Below are 18,963 nucleotides of genomic sequence, written 5' to 3'. Positions count from 1 at the left end.
AGGTTTAAGTCTTTAAAATGTGTAATTCTGGTGCTGTTTGTTTTGCAGATATGCAGGAGGTCCATCAGAGTTGGGTCTGACAATGCCTTGTATGCCAAGCATAGATCTCCCCTCAACATTCTGTAGGAGACAGATTACAGGGATAGGGCCTTGAGGCAGTTCTGCATAGGACATGTTACTTATGCCCTGTATTCTTTTAGTGAGAAACTTCTATGGATGTTCAGATTTTTATATATGCCTGGTTAGGTACATACCAAAGGGGGTATTGTACTCCTTGATAGGTCTGATGAATGCTGAATACAGTGGAACAATGACTTCTTTGGACCTAGATGCAATACCTTTGTTCGAAGTTGCACAACATAGATTGATTTCCTCACTACCGATTCTAACTTCCTGGGACCTGTCTATGAGACAGCTGGGTATCTACTGGGTGACATAAGAGTTTGTACCTAACCACTTAAGTTTGTCAACAATGCCCATGTGGGGGGATTGTGTCAATTGCCTTGGCCAGGTCAAAGCAGGCAGTGTGAACCATTTTGCCCTCATCCATTGCTCAGGTGACCTTCTCAAAGAAATCCACCAGGTTGAGTAGGCATGACCTGCCCTTGATGAAACCAAACTGGCTTGGGTCTAGTGTCTGAAGGTTTCCTATCATTATTTATCATTTCCATGGTAACTCTTTCCATGACTCATGGGTCTGTAGTTTCCAGGGTCAGTATATGACCCACATTTTTCCATAGCAATGACTGTTGTTCTCCATTCCTGAGGCATGAAGCCTGTTTGGAGGCTACAGTTAAGTAGCAATTCCCGAGGCCCTGATGATGTTTCCTGCTATTTAGAAGGCATCCTGGGATACTGCCTGGGCCCACTGATGCAGTGTTCTTGGCCTTAGAGAGGGCATTAAAGATCTTTTCCCTAGTGATAGCAAGGAGAGTTATATTTGATGGTATTTCCTCAGGTAAGGTTCATTGGGAGAGAAGGGTAAAGTTGGAGCTTAATTTGTCAGCCAGTAGGTTTGCTGTATCTTCTGGCTCAGTATAGGTGGCTCCATTTACAATGAGCTCTGCACACAATTGTGTATTGCCTTTGAGGTTGCAGACATAACTAAAGAATGCCTTTAGGCCAAATTTTCCTCAGATTTGGCTTTGGTAGATTTTATTTCTGCTCTGAGTTGTTTGTTTACTTTGATGAGAGTGCTTTTATCCTGCTGGGTGCTGCACCTCCTAATTTTTGCTATGATTTTTTTCATTGTGTTATACAGCCTACTGATGTTGTGATTTCACCAGGGTGGCTTGTTTATGAGTTATTTCTGTACTTCTTCCTGGTTGGTACAGCTGCCTCTATGCAACTATTAATATGCTTGTACAGGGTTTCTGTGAACAGTTCTGCATATGCATCAGTGTTCTCAGGGTTTATGGTGGGTTGAAATTTTGCCAGGTTATCACTTAATAGTAGGGAGTTAGCCTTAGAGTAGTTTCTGATTATTCCAGGGTTAACTGGGGTTCTGCATTTTATTTTTACTTCAAATGAGACCATTTTGTGGTCTGACCTTACTACAGAAGACATTACACTATGCGGTATGCAGCACTCTTGGATATTAGTGAGGACCAGATCTAGTATGGTTGCACCCCATGTTGATGTATTGACAGTCTGGTCCAGGGAGTTTGTATTTATGGAATCCAGGAATCTGGTGTCATATATAATTTCCAGTTAATAGCGGGATAATTAAAGTCTCCCATAAATTTGATATTGGATTGGATGGTGAGTGTTTCCAGTAAGTTTAAATATGTGGTATGGGATTCCTGGGTCATAGAAGGGAACCTACAGCACCCAAGGAAATGGTATTGGATTTTAGTTATGGTGATTTGAACATGGAGAAGCTCAAGTGCATAGTCCTGTTTGACTAGCTTTGCAGTATGTTTACTTTTGATGTAATGCTTGTGCATTAGTGCAAAACAACAGCTTCAAGCACATTGGTTTGGGTTTGCTCTTGCAACAGATGTATTTTTCCTTGTATATGAGCACAGCAAAATGTTACAAAGGCATCTTTCTGTAGGTCCTAATTGGAATCTTGCCCCCCCCCCCCCCACCACCACCACCAACATGACAATTAAAGGGATTTCATGCTTGGCTAATGCTCTGTATCACATACAAAGAAAACAGATCTCTGCATATCAGTTCATTCCCCAGTGTCATTCATACTATGAAATGTGTCAGATCTCTTGGATTGGTGCCCTCCCCTTCTCAGCATCCCAGTCTTTTTTTTTTACAGTGTAAATGTCTTGATGTTCTTTCATTTGAACTCCTAGTTCTTCATACATCATATATACAAATAGATATGTATATTCATATATAGGTTTACCATCAAAATGTCAGTTGCATATCGTCGACTGTGCACATTGTCCACAACTATTCATGAACTCCGTAATGCCAATTTTTCAGAAAGTCGAAAAAAAAAATGAATGTCAAAATTTACAACTGCTCTACACTTAAAAACAAGTGCTAACATGGTTCAAAAAGGGGGTAAAATTTTGTGGTTCGGAATATCGCTGTTCAGCGTTTTCAACAATCACAGCAGAGTTCAGGTTAGTGGTGTCAACGATGTGCGATCGTAATTTTGATGGGAAACTATATATATATATATATATATATATATATATATATATATATATATACACATGCATGGGTCTAATTTGTTTCATTTTATCTAATTTCACTGAATTTCATTTCGCCCGACCACATCGCTGAAAACACAAATTATTAAAACTCATTTCACTGAATCTCATTTCACTGAACTTAGTATATATATAGCAGTGTGTAGAGCACTGTAAGGCAAGAAAAAGGTATATGCTCTTTTCCCCACTGTAGTGAGATCCTGGAGTTAGTATATATACTTAGGGGAGTGTACATTTTAAACAATTGACATGCATAGTTACAACATCAATGACTAACTCTGTCCAGAAGACAATATGTAATCTAAGTGGGGGGGGGGTTATGCCCCCCCACACCTTCCAGTGTAGGAGGCTGTGCCACCCACAACTCCCCTAACTATATATACTAACTTCAGGATTGCACTAAAGTGGGGAAAAGGGCATATACCTTTTACTTGCCTTACAGTTCTCTACACAGTGCCATATTTACTAACTGCAGTTCAGTGAAATGAGTTTTCAGTAATTTGAGTTTTCAGCGAAGTGGTTGGGGTGAATGAAATTCAGTGAAATGAGATTCAATGAAACAAAGTAGACCCATATATCTATATATCTATCTATTTCTCTCTATATAAAGTGACATCTTGGTCTTCAGTTTACATCTTCATTAAACATTAGCAGTTGGGTATCATTTGGGAAAATAGTGCTCTAGGGCTTAGCTTTCTGAGCTTTTTGCTCGTGTGATCCTCTGGCTTATTTATAAAGATAGGTCCTCAGTGTCAGACATGACAATTCAAACAATTTCTTACAATTAATCAAACTTCTCTATGAAAACTCCTTTGCATACATTAAGATAGGCTCATATACTTCCAATCGACCATGATTAATAAAGGTACCAAACAGGGTTGTCCCTTGTCCCCATTGCTTTTTGCTCTAGTTATGGAACCTTCTTTTTGCAAATTATATAAGATCTAACTAAAAAAATCAAAGGCATACTAATAAATAATGATTTAATCCCCAAAATACAATTATTTGCAGATGACATCTTATTAAATTTGACTGATTGCAATTCTTTTCTTATTGCAGTATTCCAAGCCATAGAAATATTCCAGAAGAAATCAGGACTCAGTTTTAATAATAATAAGACTAAAATACTACCGTTAATTATAATATTAATAAAATAGACAAAAAATTACATAAATAAATTGTGAAAGATAGTAAAATCATGTACTTAGGGATAATCTTGTCTGATAATATTAAAGATATAAACACTTTTAATTATAATAGTAACGTAATTCCATAAAACAAACTCTTAATAACTGGAATAATTTTTTTCACTATGGAAGAGAGACTCTCCTTAATTAAAATGATTATCCTTCCTAAATTCTATATATAATACAGTCTTTATCCCTCCTACTGTCAAAAACAAATATAAAATAGTATAATTCTTTGTTTCTGAGATTTTTATGGTTTCCTAATAAGACTAGATTGGTTTTAAACCATCACATTACAGACTGAACATAGAGTGGTACTGGTCTTTCAGACTTAAAATTATATTCTTTATCCTCAATTGTCAAGACAATAATTTCTTGGTTAAATGATTATAATACCAAATGGAAAGATATTCAGGGAGGTATTTGGTGTAAATCCAATAATTTATCAAAAATCATATTATACTAAAATAGCTACTAATAAGTTTAATTGGTTAGTAAAATACTATTTTATAGAAAACAAAAACAAGTGAGTTAACTCTTGTTATGTTAATACAGTAATAACTTCCTTTAAAATTTGCATTTTCAGAACCCTGAATATAAAGCATGATTTTTTTTTTGTATTCCCAATTGCCTACACTCAAAATAGTATTAATACATTTGGTTTAACAACAATGACTTCATTTAAAGACAAACACCTGTTATACTGGTATCAATTACTAAACAATGGGAAGTTACAAAATGTTGACCATATCATTAATAAGTTTGAGTTACACAAAAATGTGTGGTTAGAAATTCAAAATTGTAGACAATTTGTTGAACAAAAGATTACTCTAATACAACCAGTAGTTAGAAATTATTTCCCCACATTCATTGATTTACTCATTATTGTAATGCACCAGAATATAATTGGAAAGGGATGTCTGTCTAAAATATATAAGGTACTTAAGAAGTCAATAGTATGTCACAGAGAAAGCTATTGGGATAATTGCTGACTTATTAATAACTTCCCAAGTGAAGATGATAAAAAAAGTAATATTCCATTCTTCAAAACAAACTACTTCATCATTAAGGTGGAGGATATTCTCTTGGAAGTTCTTACATTGAGCCTTTATCACACCACCTAAAGCTGAATTGATGTATAATAAAGACATAGGATGCTGGAGATGTAAACTAAATTTTAAGGTGACTGACATCATATGTTTTACCATTGTATAAAACTTAAAACATATTGGGATAATATGAATTCTCTCTTACAGTCTGTTTTTATAATAAATTTATGCTGACAAAATCTCTTATTTTATTTGATATACCTATTCCCACTTGTGTCACGAAAATAAAGTACCCTCTTTTATGGAGTATCTTAACATTAGCAAGAAAAGTCCTCACCAAGACCTGGAAGAATCAGATTGCCCCTACTATGAAAGAATTTGTATACTTGGCAACTGAAGTGTGTCAGCTTGAACTTATCAAAGAACTGCTGGATAAACAGACTTTAATAATTAACTAACAACTATTGAATCGCATTTCTTTTTCTGTTTAAAAGCTTTATTTTATAGTTCACATTATTGTAAATAGTTATTTTAGTTATTTATTATTCTTTTAGATATGTATATTTGTTTTATAATATTTTTGTTATCATATATTAATGTTTTGTTAAAATTTTCAATAAAAGCAATTGAGAAAATCTCATGGCATCCACACAGAAGTGCATGAATGAACTCTAAATCTACTCATTCATTCTATGACTGTGTTTTCTGTTGCCACATTTTTTCAGTATTATCATGTCTGACACCATATATAATACTCGAGAAAGACACAATGAATATATTATTTTTCCATGTTGGCCACCCGGGATTGCAAGTATATTCCTAAATCTAAGTAGTAAATACTGCAGGGATAGTACAGTCACTGTTATTAATGGCAGCACCAGAATTCCAGGCTACAAAAATCAAGATTTATTAAAATAATAAAACAAGTTTATAGACAAATAAGCCTTCTTTATGTTTCAAGTCAAACAGAACAATGAACCTTCGACACACACTTTGATCATTTGACTTTCTTAACTTACACCCACCACCTCCTCTGATCCCTGGCTTTAGAAGGAGTTTTACAGACAATGTTGAGTTCAAACTACTGCCCAATGAGGCATCCAGCTTTATTTGTTATTTAGATGCTGAAATAAAAAAATAGTTTGAAAATCACTCCTAAAGGGTCAATAAGACATTCAATATCGCAAATTCTAAAGGGTCAATAAAACATTAAATATCTCAAATTCAAAAAGGTATTTATGGTCATGACCCATACCCCATTTTGTAAGGTAATGTACACTGCACATGAACATCCTTAAACTTTTGCATGACATTATTGTTCTGTTTGACTTGTTAACCCAAATAAAGAAAGTCAAATGTTAACCTTTATTCATATAATAAAGTTTAAATGATTTTTGCAAGCTTATAACCTACAGTTATGATGTTCCCATTAATATGTTTTTGTAATTTGTTACTTGTTTTCCAGAGGCAAAGTTCTGACTATTAGCTCTATTTAAGTTAATATTACTATCACTATATAACTACCGCTTATTATCCAACCTAGTGTGAAAGCTTTTTGAAATCTTAATGGAGTGTTTTTTTTTTTAAACATGCCCCAGATTTTAGAGTTCTGGTCCTAACTGATGTGGCAGAAAGTTAAGAAAAATAACATTTCCTTAAATTTTCAGTCTTAAATTCTCAAAATAATGAATGTTTGTTGCTCATTTTAGGCCATTCACCCCTGCCACAACAGTGAGCCAGACTGACCGTCAATGGACTTGGCAGTTCCTAGGAGAAGAAGGTGTTTGGACAGAGTATGTTAAAAATGTAAGAAAAGCATATATTCCTATTTCTTCACTTTGATGTTTTTCACCTATTTTTTTTCTCTGATATTGTTCACCAGGATGCTGGAGTTTGGGGTATGTCTCTTGACAGATATTTCCAGAGCTTTGGTCCACAACTTTCAGATATGACTATCCACATAAGGGAATACAAAAGTTATACTGTTTATCTTTCAGACATTACTACATTATCTCCTTTTCTTCTAAGTGTCAAGTGGGTTAACTACTAGTCTATATGCCAACTGAATGTCATGTATGATAATACAGAATAATATTCTTAGATCATACAGAATAATATTCTTAGATCATCGTAAACTTTATTCTTATTTCAGCCACTAATATTCAAGCAGTTCAGATAAAGTTTCTCATGTATCATAACAAGTTGTCTAACCTTTCAGGGTGGTCACTACTGTGAATTGCCCCGATATGTATATAGATAATGCTTCCAGTTAGTACTGTATATCAGGTTTAATTACCTGCTTGGTCTACCTGTGAGTGTCTATCTCTGCTGAAGTGAACATTTTTCATTTTTTACATAATCCAACTCCTTACTCTAGAAATAATATAATTATTAGTTAGTGATGAACCCACTGACTACGAATTTGGTATTAGTGTAGCATTTAATATTGCTGATGTGATTTTCATTTCAAATTTTTTCAAGGTATGAAACATCTCTGAACTATATTTTGAGCAACCATCATAGATCAAGAACAGGACCCACAAAACAGACCTCATAAGACAATACAATTAATTGGGGCCATCCCATCAGATTCCCCCTTGCTAATTCCTTCAGGTAGTCCAACAAATCCTTATCACAGAGGTGCATTGTTTTACTGCTTGCTTGACAATGTAAAAATCACGGAAACACAGAGAAGGGGAGAAGGTTAATGTTGCATACTAGCAACTTTTTCCCACTCTTTGTGTGCACAGGTCTCAGAGATAGTTTATACAAGCAGCAAAGAATGTAGTGGGGGGGGGGGCAGCCTCTGACAAGGAGGTACAGGAGGTTTCATCCCTGGAAAAATATTAATTGTGATGTTTTTAATTTTTTTGTGTTGAGCAGTATTTATTATTTGTTGAGTAGTTCCTGTATTGTGTGTGTGTGTGTGTGTGTGTGTGTGTGTGTGTGTGTGTGTGTGTGTGTGTGTGTGTGTGTGTGTGTGTGTGTGTGTGTGTGTGTGTGTGCAGTTGCTTCTGCTAAATTAATCACCGTTTTTTCAAAGTGCATGGCCTTTCTGGCTCCTGACTGCATGTTAATGATTATTTGCCCTCAGATCCATAGGACTTACCACAGCCTGCTGCCCTCAGACCCATAGGACTTACCACAGCTTGCACATTGCTTTCTGACTAATTACTCAACAGCTCAAAGATTACAGCCTGTGAATCTGAATCTTATATATATAGGTGGTTGTTGTTGTTGTGTCTTTCAGCTTTTCCCGGTTAGGGGTCGCTACAGCGGAACTCTGGTCCGCTAATGATTGGCAGTAGATTTTTACGTGCTGGCTTGCCGGGCCTAATGCACAACCTTCAATGAAGGAACGCCCATTCATGCATGTCGCCACACAGAAGACGCTCTAACTGAGAATCGAACGGGCAACGTCTAAGTGTGAGGCGACAACGGTACCGCAGCACCACCACCGCGGGTATGTGGTACCAGGAGTTAACAAAAGTGTCCTCCAATTGTGCTATCTACACTTGTCTCCAGGCTAGGTTTTCAGATAGGTGAAGTGGTGTGACAGAAGAGTTATATAAACTCTAAATGGCCCTGTAACTGCATCAAAATGTGAAACTTCACTGCTTAAACCTTTATGAGTGAAAGTTGTACATAAACATGAGACTTCTTTAAGACAGTGTAATAAGGAAAAATGTTCCCATAGAATTTTGAACTCCATAATTAGATAATATATTACAAATGCCATGAGAATGTTACTAAAGCACAAAAATGCTGCTAACTTTTAGCTAATTTTCAGAATCTCTCCTTTCTGTAAGGTTCATTGGCCTGAGAGATGGTTTTATTAAGAAAGGAAATGATTTACTCAAAAAGGATGGCTGTTTGTCTGTTATTTGTATCTACCAACCACTCCGTTTCTTTGAACTTTAGGACATTATCCAGGTTTCTAATATTTGGTCCAAATCTAGCTATATCAATAATAATAATAATAATAATAATAAAAGCACAAACTTTGTCCAGGTAGCACAATTTCTTGTAAGTTTGTAAAGGTTATTGTTCTCATTCTTATCACTAATTGCATACAGATGTTCATAGTTGCACTGTAATATGTTCCAAATGTTTTTATTCACATAGAAGTTGTCACATCAAGTAAACCTACCAGCTAAACAGTATAGTTAGTATTACATTTACAGTACAATTTCTTTCTATAAATAACTTTGGCATGGTCCAAATTTAAAAAGGGTCCTGAGCTGATATGTTTACAAAATTTGCCCCATGAAAAGGTGTACCTTGTGGGAAGAGTTGACATAAGGAGGGGGGGGGTTATAATCTGTACCTCACGTATACAAGGCACAAAATTTGATTCTGCTACTTGTTATTGGTTAGACATCCGATAATTTATATATACTGATCACCTAATATTTAGTTGGGGGTTGACATAATGGTTAAGGTGTTTACCTGACAGACACAAGGTACAGGGTTTGAGTCTCACCTTTGAGGGAAACTGGCTAGGTTTAAAATGGCCCACAAAGATAGCTAGCCTAGTACTTACCTGTGAACCCATTGGTTTTTAATGGGACCATCAGAAGATCATTTTCCCAAGATACTCTTGAGATTTGACTCTCTCTAATTGATAACTCACAAATACCTAGTAAAATCTGCCAATTCCTTTAAATAACCTTGTTAATATTGCCTGAATCGCTACAAAATGGAAGACAAATAGAACAGTGCATATGTTTCATATCTGGCATATCTTTACTATTGATACATGCATAACAGAGTAAAATAACTTTGGTATATAAAAAGATGTTTTTATTTTTGGTGTCATATGATTTGTATACCACGTGATTCCTTGGTGTCATATGATTTGTATACCATGTGATTCTTTTGGTGTCATATGATTTGTATACCATGTAATTCTTGAGTATGTATTTAAGGAGTGTATTTTTAATGTTGGTTTGAATTGCCTGAAGAAGCCTCTGTGAACATAAAAGTTTTACTTGAAGCATTAAACTTTGGCTCAAAGTTCGTGGCTCTGGACCACTTGTTTATTTTACTTTTACTCTTTAAAAGATCGGAGTATCAGACAGTAGTAGCCTTACTAAAACTAAATGAAAGACTTGTACAATACTCATAAAAATATTGACTTTTTTATTCAGTTTTGCAAGTTCAAACATAATTCACAGCAAATTAATTCACAGTATGCCGTTGTGTGGGTCAGTGTTCACACATGAAAGTTAAATAATTCTAATTATCTTAAGTGCCTTTTACTATGATGACAGAAATATTTATATGTAGTTTTTTTTCTTCAGAATGGTCTAGGCATGCAGTGTTCTGTTGCAAGTGATGACATCGAAAGATCATATAATGCAAACCCTCAGGGATCCATATCATTTACTGCAGGGAGATTTACATATTCTCTCAGCTTTGCAGGTAAGCTTTTTCAATGCTCTGTTCTTCCAGTTAAGAAAAAAGATGGCCAGTTACTATTGTAAAACAGTTTTGGAACCTACAGAAGCATGATTATGTTTGTAAAGGCTCTGCATCTTGTTTCATTTGACTCGGTTTCATAGTCTCTATTAATGAAGCACACTTTAGTATGTCCATGTAAAAATGATAAGATGCAACATTGTTTAAAACAATGTGATGGATCAAGTCACTGCATGGTACAACTGCTGCCTACCCTTGACTGCCACACGATATATGCACCTGAATGACAGCTCTAAAAGGATTCAGCAGCAATGCAGGGTGCAGAGAGCAGTAGACGGGTGATTAGTCAAGGGCATCACTGCCTTAACTGTATATCTCAGCCAGGATGTGAGACATATTATGCAGTGGTACACAATCCTTAGTGCTATTCCAGTTTATCCATGTGGTGGTGGTGAGTCTGCTGCACCATATACTGTTTCCAAAGGAAAGTGCGCACTGTGTATACTCACAAAAGGATAAGAGTAGAAGGAATATACTAGTCAGGGGTAATGAACTACTAGAAGCCTGAATACGACTATCAATGATGCCACAATAAAGCAATACATTAGAAATGTAATGTGCCACCCTTTTATCACAAGCCTGTCTCCTAGTAAGTATCCAGAAGTGAATTTCAGTGGGAATATCACATCTTACAGCAGACTACTGAAGCTCTAAGCTGTTAATGAGTTGCTGCCTGTGCCAAGGCTACATACAAGGTTTGATTCCTTTAACTTTCGTTTGCTCACTGTATAACTTAACAAATCACTTAACCACATGATGCTTCCAGGTCATCTTTAAAAGAGACAGTTGCATCCAGTGGGGTGGGCTCACCTTGTCAGCAAACTAAAACAAATAGTGAGCAAAAATTTTAATTGTTTGCAATGAAGAATGTCTCATTTATCAACTCAAGAATTTACACAAAAACATCACCAATGATGTTTATTCATTTAAACAAAAAGAGATACATACGTTTAAACACAATACAATAAAGGAAGCCACCAACGGAGAAGTAAACATGAGCTTTTTATACTTAAATGTGAACTTAATAACCACGCTTTTTCATACTTAAAAGAAAGACTTCTTCAGAGTAACAAAACAGAGAAGTCAAATCCATTTAAATGCTTTTAAACTTTTGAAAACCAGTCATAAAATTCAAACAATTATCACAATTAAAGATTTAAAGCCATACAATTGAATATAATATAACAATGAAAACATTCCTAAAAGACCATTTAAATAAAAGCGTCACCAGAAAACTGCATAACCAACAGCTGCACAAAAGAGAACCCCAGCAACTACAAAAGAATGCAGAGAAATACACGTATAAAACGAGCAGTATAAATGCATTCACATTAAACATTTTTTTTCCAATAAAGAAAGTAAAAACAATTAAATAATACCAGCTCTTATTCTTAAAATGCTAGAAACTGAAATAGCATTGTTAATACTGGGTGACTGTAAGGTGTTGCCAACTTAATTCTTTATATTCTAACATGGCTTCAACATCCCCACACATAATGGTGTCACCTGAACCCTATCTGTAGCAAAAAAGTAAACTTTTTAAAATTGGAATGAGCAGACAAACACCTAAATAAAGCATTAGTGGTTTCCTCTTATTAATATCATAGATATGTTCCCTGATCCTGTCCTTCAAAGTTCTGTTAGTTTTTCCAGCATAAACCACATTACAGGAGTTGCACAAAGCTAAATAGACTAGATATTTGGTGTTACAAATTATTTTCCCTGGACATGAAATGGTTCTATTATATTTATAAACCACAGCATATGGCCCTTCATGTATACATTTACACATTTTACAACAACTGCATTTTTGCAAGCGACTGTGACTCCAAAAGACTTTCCCCTGGCCTAACTCTAAAATTCCCTTAACATTATTCTAATGTAATAGAAGGGAATCCACCTAAACACTTTTTCATATCTTCACTAAACACAGTATCCCATTATTTTCAAACAATATTAACATACTGGTGTGTGGTGTTACTAAAGGGGATAATAGAAGAAACAGCGTCTTTAGTTCTTGTCGGAGTAACCTCAGAGCAGGATGTATTTCTAACAACAGCGCCATTAAGAATTAGTGCAAATTGACCCTGGTGGTGGTCTACCACCTCAGTTTCAATTTCCCTTAAATGACCAGTAGTATACCCCCTGTCCTGAAATAAACAGATCAGATGGTGTAACTCAGATTTAAAATTACAGTCATCAGAAATAAGGCAAGATAGCCTAATCATCTGTCTCTTGACAACTGTCTTCTGAAAAAGGGGGTAACAACCTTCAAACTGAATGTATGTGTTAGAAAAAGTTTATTTTCTTAAAATGTTGAGATGTAACAACAGTTACCCACATTTTTTTTCCCAAGGGAAATGTCCAAATAATTAATACTATTCATTTTAATAGAATATGTAAATTTCAAAAAAGCTGCTGAAATTCTGCGATAACTTAAAAAAATATTGCCATTGCTCTAAGCTACTATTCCATAAAATCAACAAGTCGTCCAGGTATCCATAGTAGTCATGGGACATGTGTGACACCCATAGCTACTCCTAAAATCTGATGGAAAAATTCCCCCTTGAAGTAAAAGGAATTATTGTTGAGTATCATATCCAAAAGAACTGTGACCATATGAATGTCCTGAGTTAACCTAGATGTGTAATCATACAAATAGGAGGAAAACCACGCTAATCCAGTTTCGTGAGGAATTACAGTGAACAAATTAACATTGTCAACTGTGATAAAAGTAACACTGTCCCAGTACTCCAGCATGTTTAAAATTTCAAGCATGAATCTCTTAAAATGTATTTCTCAGAAATCAATAAAAACTAGCACTTGAAGTCAACAAATTTTGCCAGGGGTTCAGTCTTTGAGCTCTTAGCTGAAACTTTCAGTCTCAACAGTGGGTCATGGGTATTTTTATGTATTTTGGGAATACCGAAGATGGACACCACTTTAGGTTTACCTACATTCAGGTATTCTCAAACCTCATGATTGACGTCACCTTATGTGACCATATCCAACAATAAGAACTCTAACCTAGTGTAGGCAACATTAATTTGGTTTAAGGACCCCCTCTGGTATGTATTCTCATTTGACAAAAAATGGAACCCCCCCCCGTCCAGTTTCATAATTTGGATGCTTCTGTCTGTAGAAAGATTAAAAAGAAGCCCCCTTTCTTTAAAAGTTAAATTGTCAAAACTTACTCTTGACCTTGTGTTCTTATTATTCAAATATCTAAATTGTCCTTCACAAATCCTTTCAAAAATTTAAACTGTAATATTGGCGAGGTGGGATAAACATACGTTTCCTATGTAGCCCTTCATAACCAGCATTAGTAAAGCTATTCTTGTCAGCAAAAAAATGTTTTTAAATTGCAATTTCTGGTGAAAAGCTTTAATTGAATAATTGCATTAACAATATCTGTTTACTAGGGATAAACGTAAATCCTTTTTTTAAAAATAGACGTACACGATTCAGACCAAAAAGTGTTGGAAAGATTAAAAACTTTGAAAGTGCCTGCTACATTATGCACTGGCAGACCACAACCACATTTACATTTATTTAAAGTCAACACCTGAATCTGCCACATCCTCTGCCCCTGTCACTGGGGTTGGAATAAGTTCTTCTTCTTGTGGTTTCAAACCTTGTACCATAGTTGAAATCCTGTTGGCAACTGGCTAGACTCTCGGACCATCTGACTTAAGGGTGTTGTGAAAAACAACCCTCCTCTTCCTCAGAATTATTATTAATGTCACTAAACAAATTCACACTGCCTCTAAATGAGATGACTGTGCCACCCCTTCCTTGCTCAGACACAGGAAAAACCTTAACATGTTCGTAATCAGCCCTGTCTCTCTCCATTTGTGAGCTCTACATTCTTTATTTTTAGCAATGTTAATGTCAACCTTGTCTGTTTTGTTACTCTGAAGAAGTCTTTGTTTTTAAGGACAAAAGCACTCAGTTAAAGATCAAGTTTAAGTATCAAAAGCTCACATTTACTAGTCCATTGATGGTTTCTTTTATAGTATTATGTTTATACATTTACTGCCAAAAGATCCAAAGATGAAAGCTTCCTCTCAATACACTTATTTTCATTAAAACAGAAGTGTTGCATGGCCTCCAACTAAATGAGATCACTCAAGAAACAGAGAATTATTGAAATTAGCATGTGAATATGCAAAATGTAAGGGGCGTTGAGATGCATGTTTAGGAACTGCAGTCTTCCAGTTAGAGGTTATTTAGTCAACTAGATGCAACAGAATTTAAAACCTTCTTCTGATGGACGTTTGCGCATATGCATCATAAAGCAGGCAACATCTATGCTCTGTTGCACAAATGGAAAAAAAAACACTGCAATAGTGCATGCACTACCATGGTGTGCATGTATGAATTCAAGGGATTTCATATGCAGAGGCATGCTGTCTTCAGCAGGCAGCATGTGGTGGAGCCCAGAAAGTCACTGAAAGGGAGGGGGATGCTCAACTGGGGATTAGGTAGACCATTCTGCAGGACCAGCAAGTTGACTTGCTCCCCACCTCCCAGTTCTGATGGCTGTATAATGGATGTACAGGTAGAGCTTCACAGACAGGAATGAATGGACACTAGGGATTTTAGCCAGCCCAGAAATGCCCTGTACACAGCATCGGAGAATGAATGAAATGATTGTGGGCTGGCAGAGGAGCCACTTAACAAGGTCTTATGGAGTCCCCAAAAAATGCAAGAAATCAGATGTTAAACAATGGCCCCAAGTGCCAAAAGATTTACTCTCAGTGTAAGTGACCGCTTATGCTGAGAGCAGGTGTTTTGAAACCTGGTCCCTGTATTAAGCCTGTTTATAGATAGGCCTTATACCGAAATAAGTCACTTACACTGACAGCAGGTCTTTCTGAGTCAGAGCAGACTTACACTGACAGCAACTCTTTCGGAATCTGGCCCAATATATTTTTATTACAAATTTTCATCCTATTAGTTATTTAAAATTCTAAATTATTAAATGTTTTCCTAGCTGTGCCCCTGTTTTATAATCAGAATAACATTTTAGGTACATTTTATGCTGACCATATGGTACTTCTCAGGAAGCAGATGCAACTTTTGTTCTTTTGCTGTAACTCATTTTAGTCATACTCAATATAAATTCTGTTTGTTCTAATGGGAATTGAGAGCATACTTTGGAAAATTCATTTAATGTCATTCATTTTATACCAACAGTGAAGTGACTTAATATTGATTTTGTCTGCATAAGCATATTAGAAGTATCATAGTTGGATCTTTTTCAGATTTAATAATACTAATTTGGATACTTGTATAAGGGTGTAATAGTAACTGAATTTATCACCTGGTCACAGCATTAGTTTTAAATGATTCTACTAAAGCTAGCAGGAACCAATGCTACAAAATTAGCATATCTGTGGAACATATAGCATGTAATGAGTAGTTAAGCGTAAGCCTGAAGGTTTAACTGTTTTATTTGTTAGTTAGGACTATGGACTTGACTTTTGCTGTGGAATGCACTTAGCTATGGAAAACATTCTGGGAAAGTGCATTTTAAATAATCATATGTACACTGAAGCAACACATCTAGTTTGTCCATTTGTTTGTATTTTCCTTCTGAAAGACTAATTTCTCAAACGTTGATTTAATCCAGATGTCAATGCTTTCCTGATGTTCTGCTGGTTCATTATGGGGGGTTGGGGGCAGCATAGCACACCACTTCTCCTCCTTAGCTGCCCCAGCCTCATTGATATTTTTGAGGGAACATTCAGCAATAAGTAAAGTTTCTCAAATGGAGTACCCTAAATGATTCAGTATCAAAAGGCTCTCTATTTCATTGGTTCTTAATGATGCTCTGTGTAAAAATGGTGGAAGACATGGACCAATAGGTATCTAGGCAAATCTGGCAACTTGTGAGCCTACTTTTATGGAAAGCAAGCTCAAAATGTGTAAACAAGCAAGTTTGACCTACCTTGTCTGCCTGTTTAAAGACAGTATTTTTTTTGCTGCATAGCTACTAATAAAGCATCATTACTAGTGGCCTATCATAGGGATTTGTTTTAGTAAAATTTATAAGCGGAAAGGCAGATTATAATTTAATTTTATGATATTAAGGATGACACCTCATTCCTTATGAAACTGTGTATGTGAATGAGTAAAATGTAAACAAGTGGGAGGAATTGTCTTCTGTTAAGGGAAAACTAAAACGCCATTTTGTAAAATTTCAGTTCACGCCTTTACTGCCTTAAAGTATCCAGAACTGTTTTGGGTCTAGTTTCTTTAACTCAGTGACTTGCCAGCTAATAATAGGCAATATTAGAAAGGGCAAGGGCTTATTAACAAAATGAAATTAAGATTGTTATTCTAAGATGTCCTGCAGTGGAGAAATTAATGTTTGCCACTTATTATTCATATTTTGAAATTTATGTTCATAGTGTCATAACTGAGACACCGAAATGGTATTATAACAGAAGACAACTACATGTTATTAAGGTGTATGGTGTAGACACCAATGTGAGAGGCAATTCACTCTCAGTGATGGTTTATATCACACTGACCTGGAAATATTGCTAGTTGTTTGCTAGTAATTATGAAAATAAGCAATATTTCCATATTGCTTAATACTTCAAAAAAACAAGTGACAAGTGTTCCAAGACATTAAGTGAAACATTAGATGTTGTTGAAGAAAACTGTTTCTGATATCGGCACATTTTGAGAGATATCTAGTATTATTTGTTTAGGTAATTTTACAATTATATGTGTTTTCATATTTCTGTAAATATATCAATAAACATGCACTTATAGATGAATTTCTTGTTGTTATGTGAAATATTACATCTGGTAAATAAAAAAATGTTATAACAATATATGTCTAGGCTGTACAGTTTTCAAGATATGACAATTTATTTGTGAAAGTTTACAAAAATATAATTTGGGGGTTGTCTACATTTTATTTATATATATATATATATATATATATATATATATATATATTTTTTTTTTTTTTTTACAGTGTTTACAGAAAAGACTATGAATGCACTATTATGTAAAGAACACTGCTTACTGATAACATTGCTATTTGTACAGTTTTAATAGCTTATATTGTTCACAAAATATTTGTATTTGTTTATCTTATGTTCTTTAAAAAGATTTTTCAGAAAATGCTTTAGAATGCAAAATGTATATAGACAGCTAGAGGTGTGACATTCTGCACCACACAGGAGTTAAATTCCAAAAATATGTTGCTTTATTACAGTTTAATAGCCAGTGCTATATCAATCAATTAGAATCAGTATGTGTTTATTATTATATATTAATACATTACATTGTCATAAAATAGCATCATGGGAGCCAGCCATATTGCTATATTCTTGTTGAATAGCTTTTGCCTTTTTGCCCCCGATCCATTTCAAGTCCCATTTATATGACTTATGCTAGCCATAAAGAAGCAGGGTGCTCCCCCCATTTACGTAAGATAGTAATACTGTGACACACAGATATTATACATAGCCTCTGGAACCTGGCTGTTTTTTCCCCTAAAGAACTTTCATTTATTGTAGTAACTAAGCTCTTTACTTCTTCTAAAATTTTCACAATTAATTTAAAGCTTCGATAAAGCAAACTAGCTAAATATAACTGTTTTCTTAGAATACCAATTAGCAGTCCTTCAGCATTTTACAGTTCCTCCTCACACCCATCCTTAGTCATAGGAGTTAGTTTTCTGCAAGAACCTTGCATGACTGAAGTCATCTTATGTCTACCCTCACAATGTTGCATGTGTTCCCTTCATTTCTGAAATTCGCCATGTTCTGAGCTTTTCCACTTTACTTATGTGCAGATGCCTTCTTGCATTACATTTTTCCAGTTGCATTGATAGTTACCTTGTTATTTATTACTTCATGGCATACGGATTCTTCATGTGACCTAGAAAAACTGTGAGAAAGCTAATAGTTTTTCTCTGTGTTATGCAGAGACTTCAGCTCACTACTGTCAAAAAAACCTGCCAGTAAAGAAGTGGAAATGCAGTTTGGATGTACAGCTGCTGCATGGGTGTAGGCATAAAAGTAAAACACTGTCATCGATACTTTTACCATGAATAAGGCACATAACTGATTATTATAGTAATTTCAGAACTGATGGTATGCAACCTCACATTCAGGTACTGCAAGCTGAATCTGTGCTATGAATGTCCATTTATTTTTTTTTTCCTTCATAGTCTGGTGCCTGCAAGCAGCATCTGTAATTTTATTTTATTTTATTTCATTTCATTTAATCATAATCACAGAATTAGGGTGGCTGCAGTGATGCAGCGGTTAGTGTTGTCGCCTCACAGCAAAAGGTTCTCCGGTTCGATTCTCGGCTGGGGTACCTTCTGTGCGGAGTATGCATGTCCTTCCTGTGATTGTGTGTGTTTCCTCCGGGTGCTTCGATTTCCTCCCACATCCCAAAGACATGCTCTAGGTGGATTGGACACTCTAAATTGGCTCTAGGTGTGAGTGTGTGCATGTGTGTGCCTTCTGTGGAAGGTTGGGTGCCGGGCTGGCAACTTGACACTGTAAAACTCCACTGCCAATTGTTCTGCGGACCATT

At 35.5% G+C, this 18,963-nt stretch overlaps 1 protein-coding gene across 1 annotated transcript in view; it reads left to right on the top strand.

Moving 5' to 3' along the window:
- The window catches only part of LOC122815196, a 249,413-nt gene that overhangs the window by 91,315 nt on the left and 139,135 nt on the right, over window positions 1-18,963 (top strand). Inside the window, exons 8-9 of the mRNA XM_044087489.1 lie at window positions 6,621-6,717; window positions 10,215-10,335. Coding sequence (XP_043943424.1) covers window positions 6,621-6,717; window positions 10,215-10,335 — 218 coding nt within the window. The remainder of the gene's footprint in view (window positions 1-6,620; window positions 6,718-10,214; window positions 10,336-18,963) is intronic.

This window comes from Protopterus annectens, chromosome 11.part0, assembly GCF_019279795.1.
Source record: "Protopterus annectens isolate FY-2018-M chromosome 11.part0, PAN1.0, whole genome shotgun sequence".
In the NCBI taxonomy this organism is placed as follows: Eukaryota; Metazoa; Chordata; order Ceratodontiformes; family Protopteridae; genus Protopterus; species Protopterus annectens.
The sequence above is the reverse complement of the archived record's forward strand: the minus strand, read 5'-3'. Positions and strand labels throughout refer to the sequence as shown.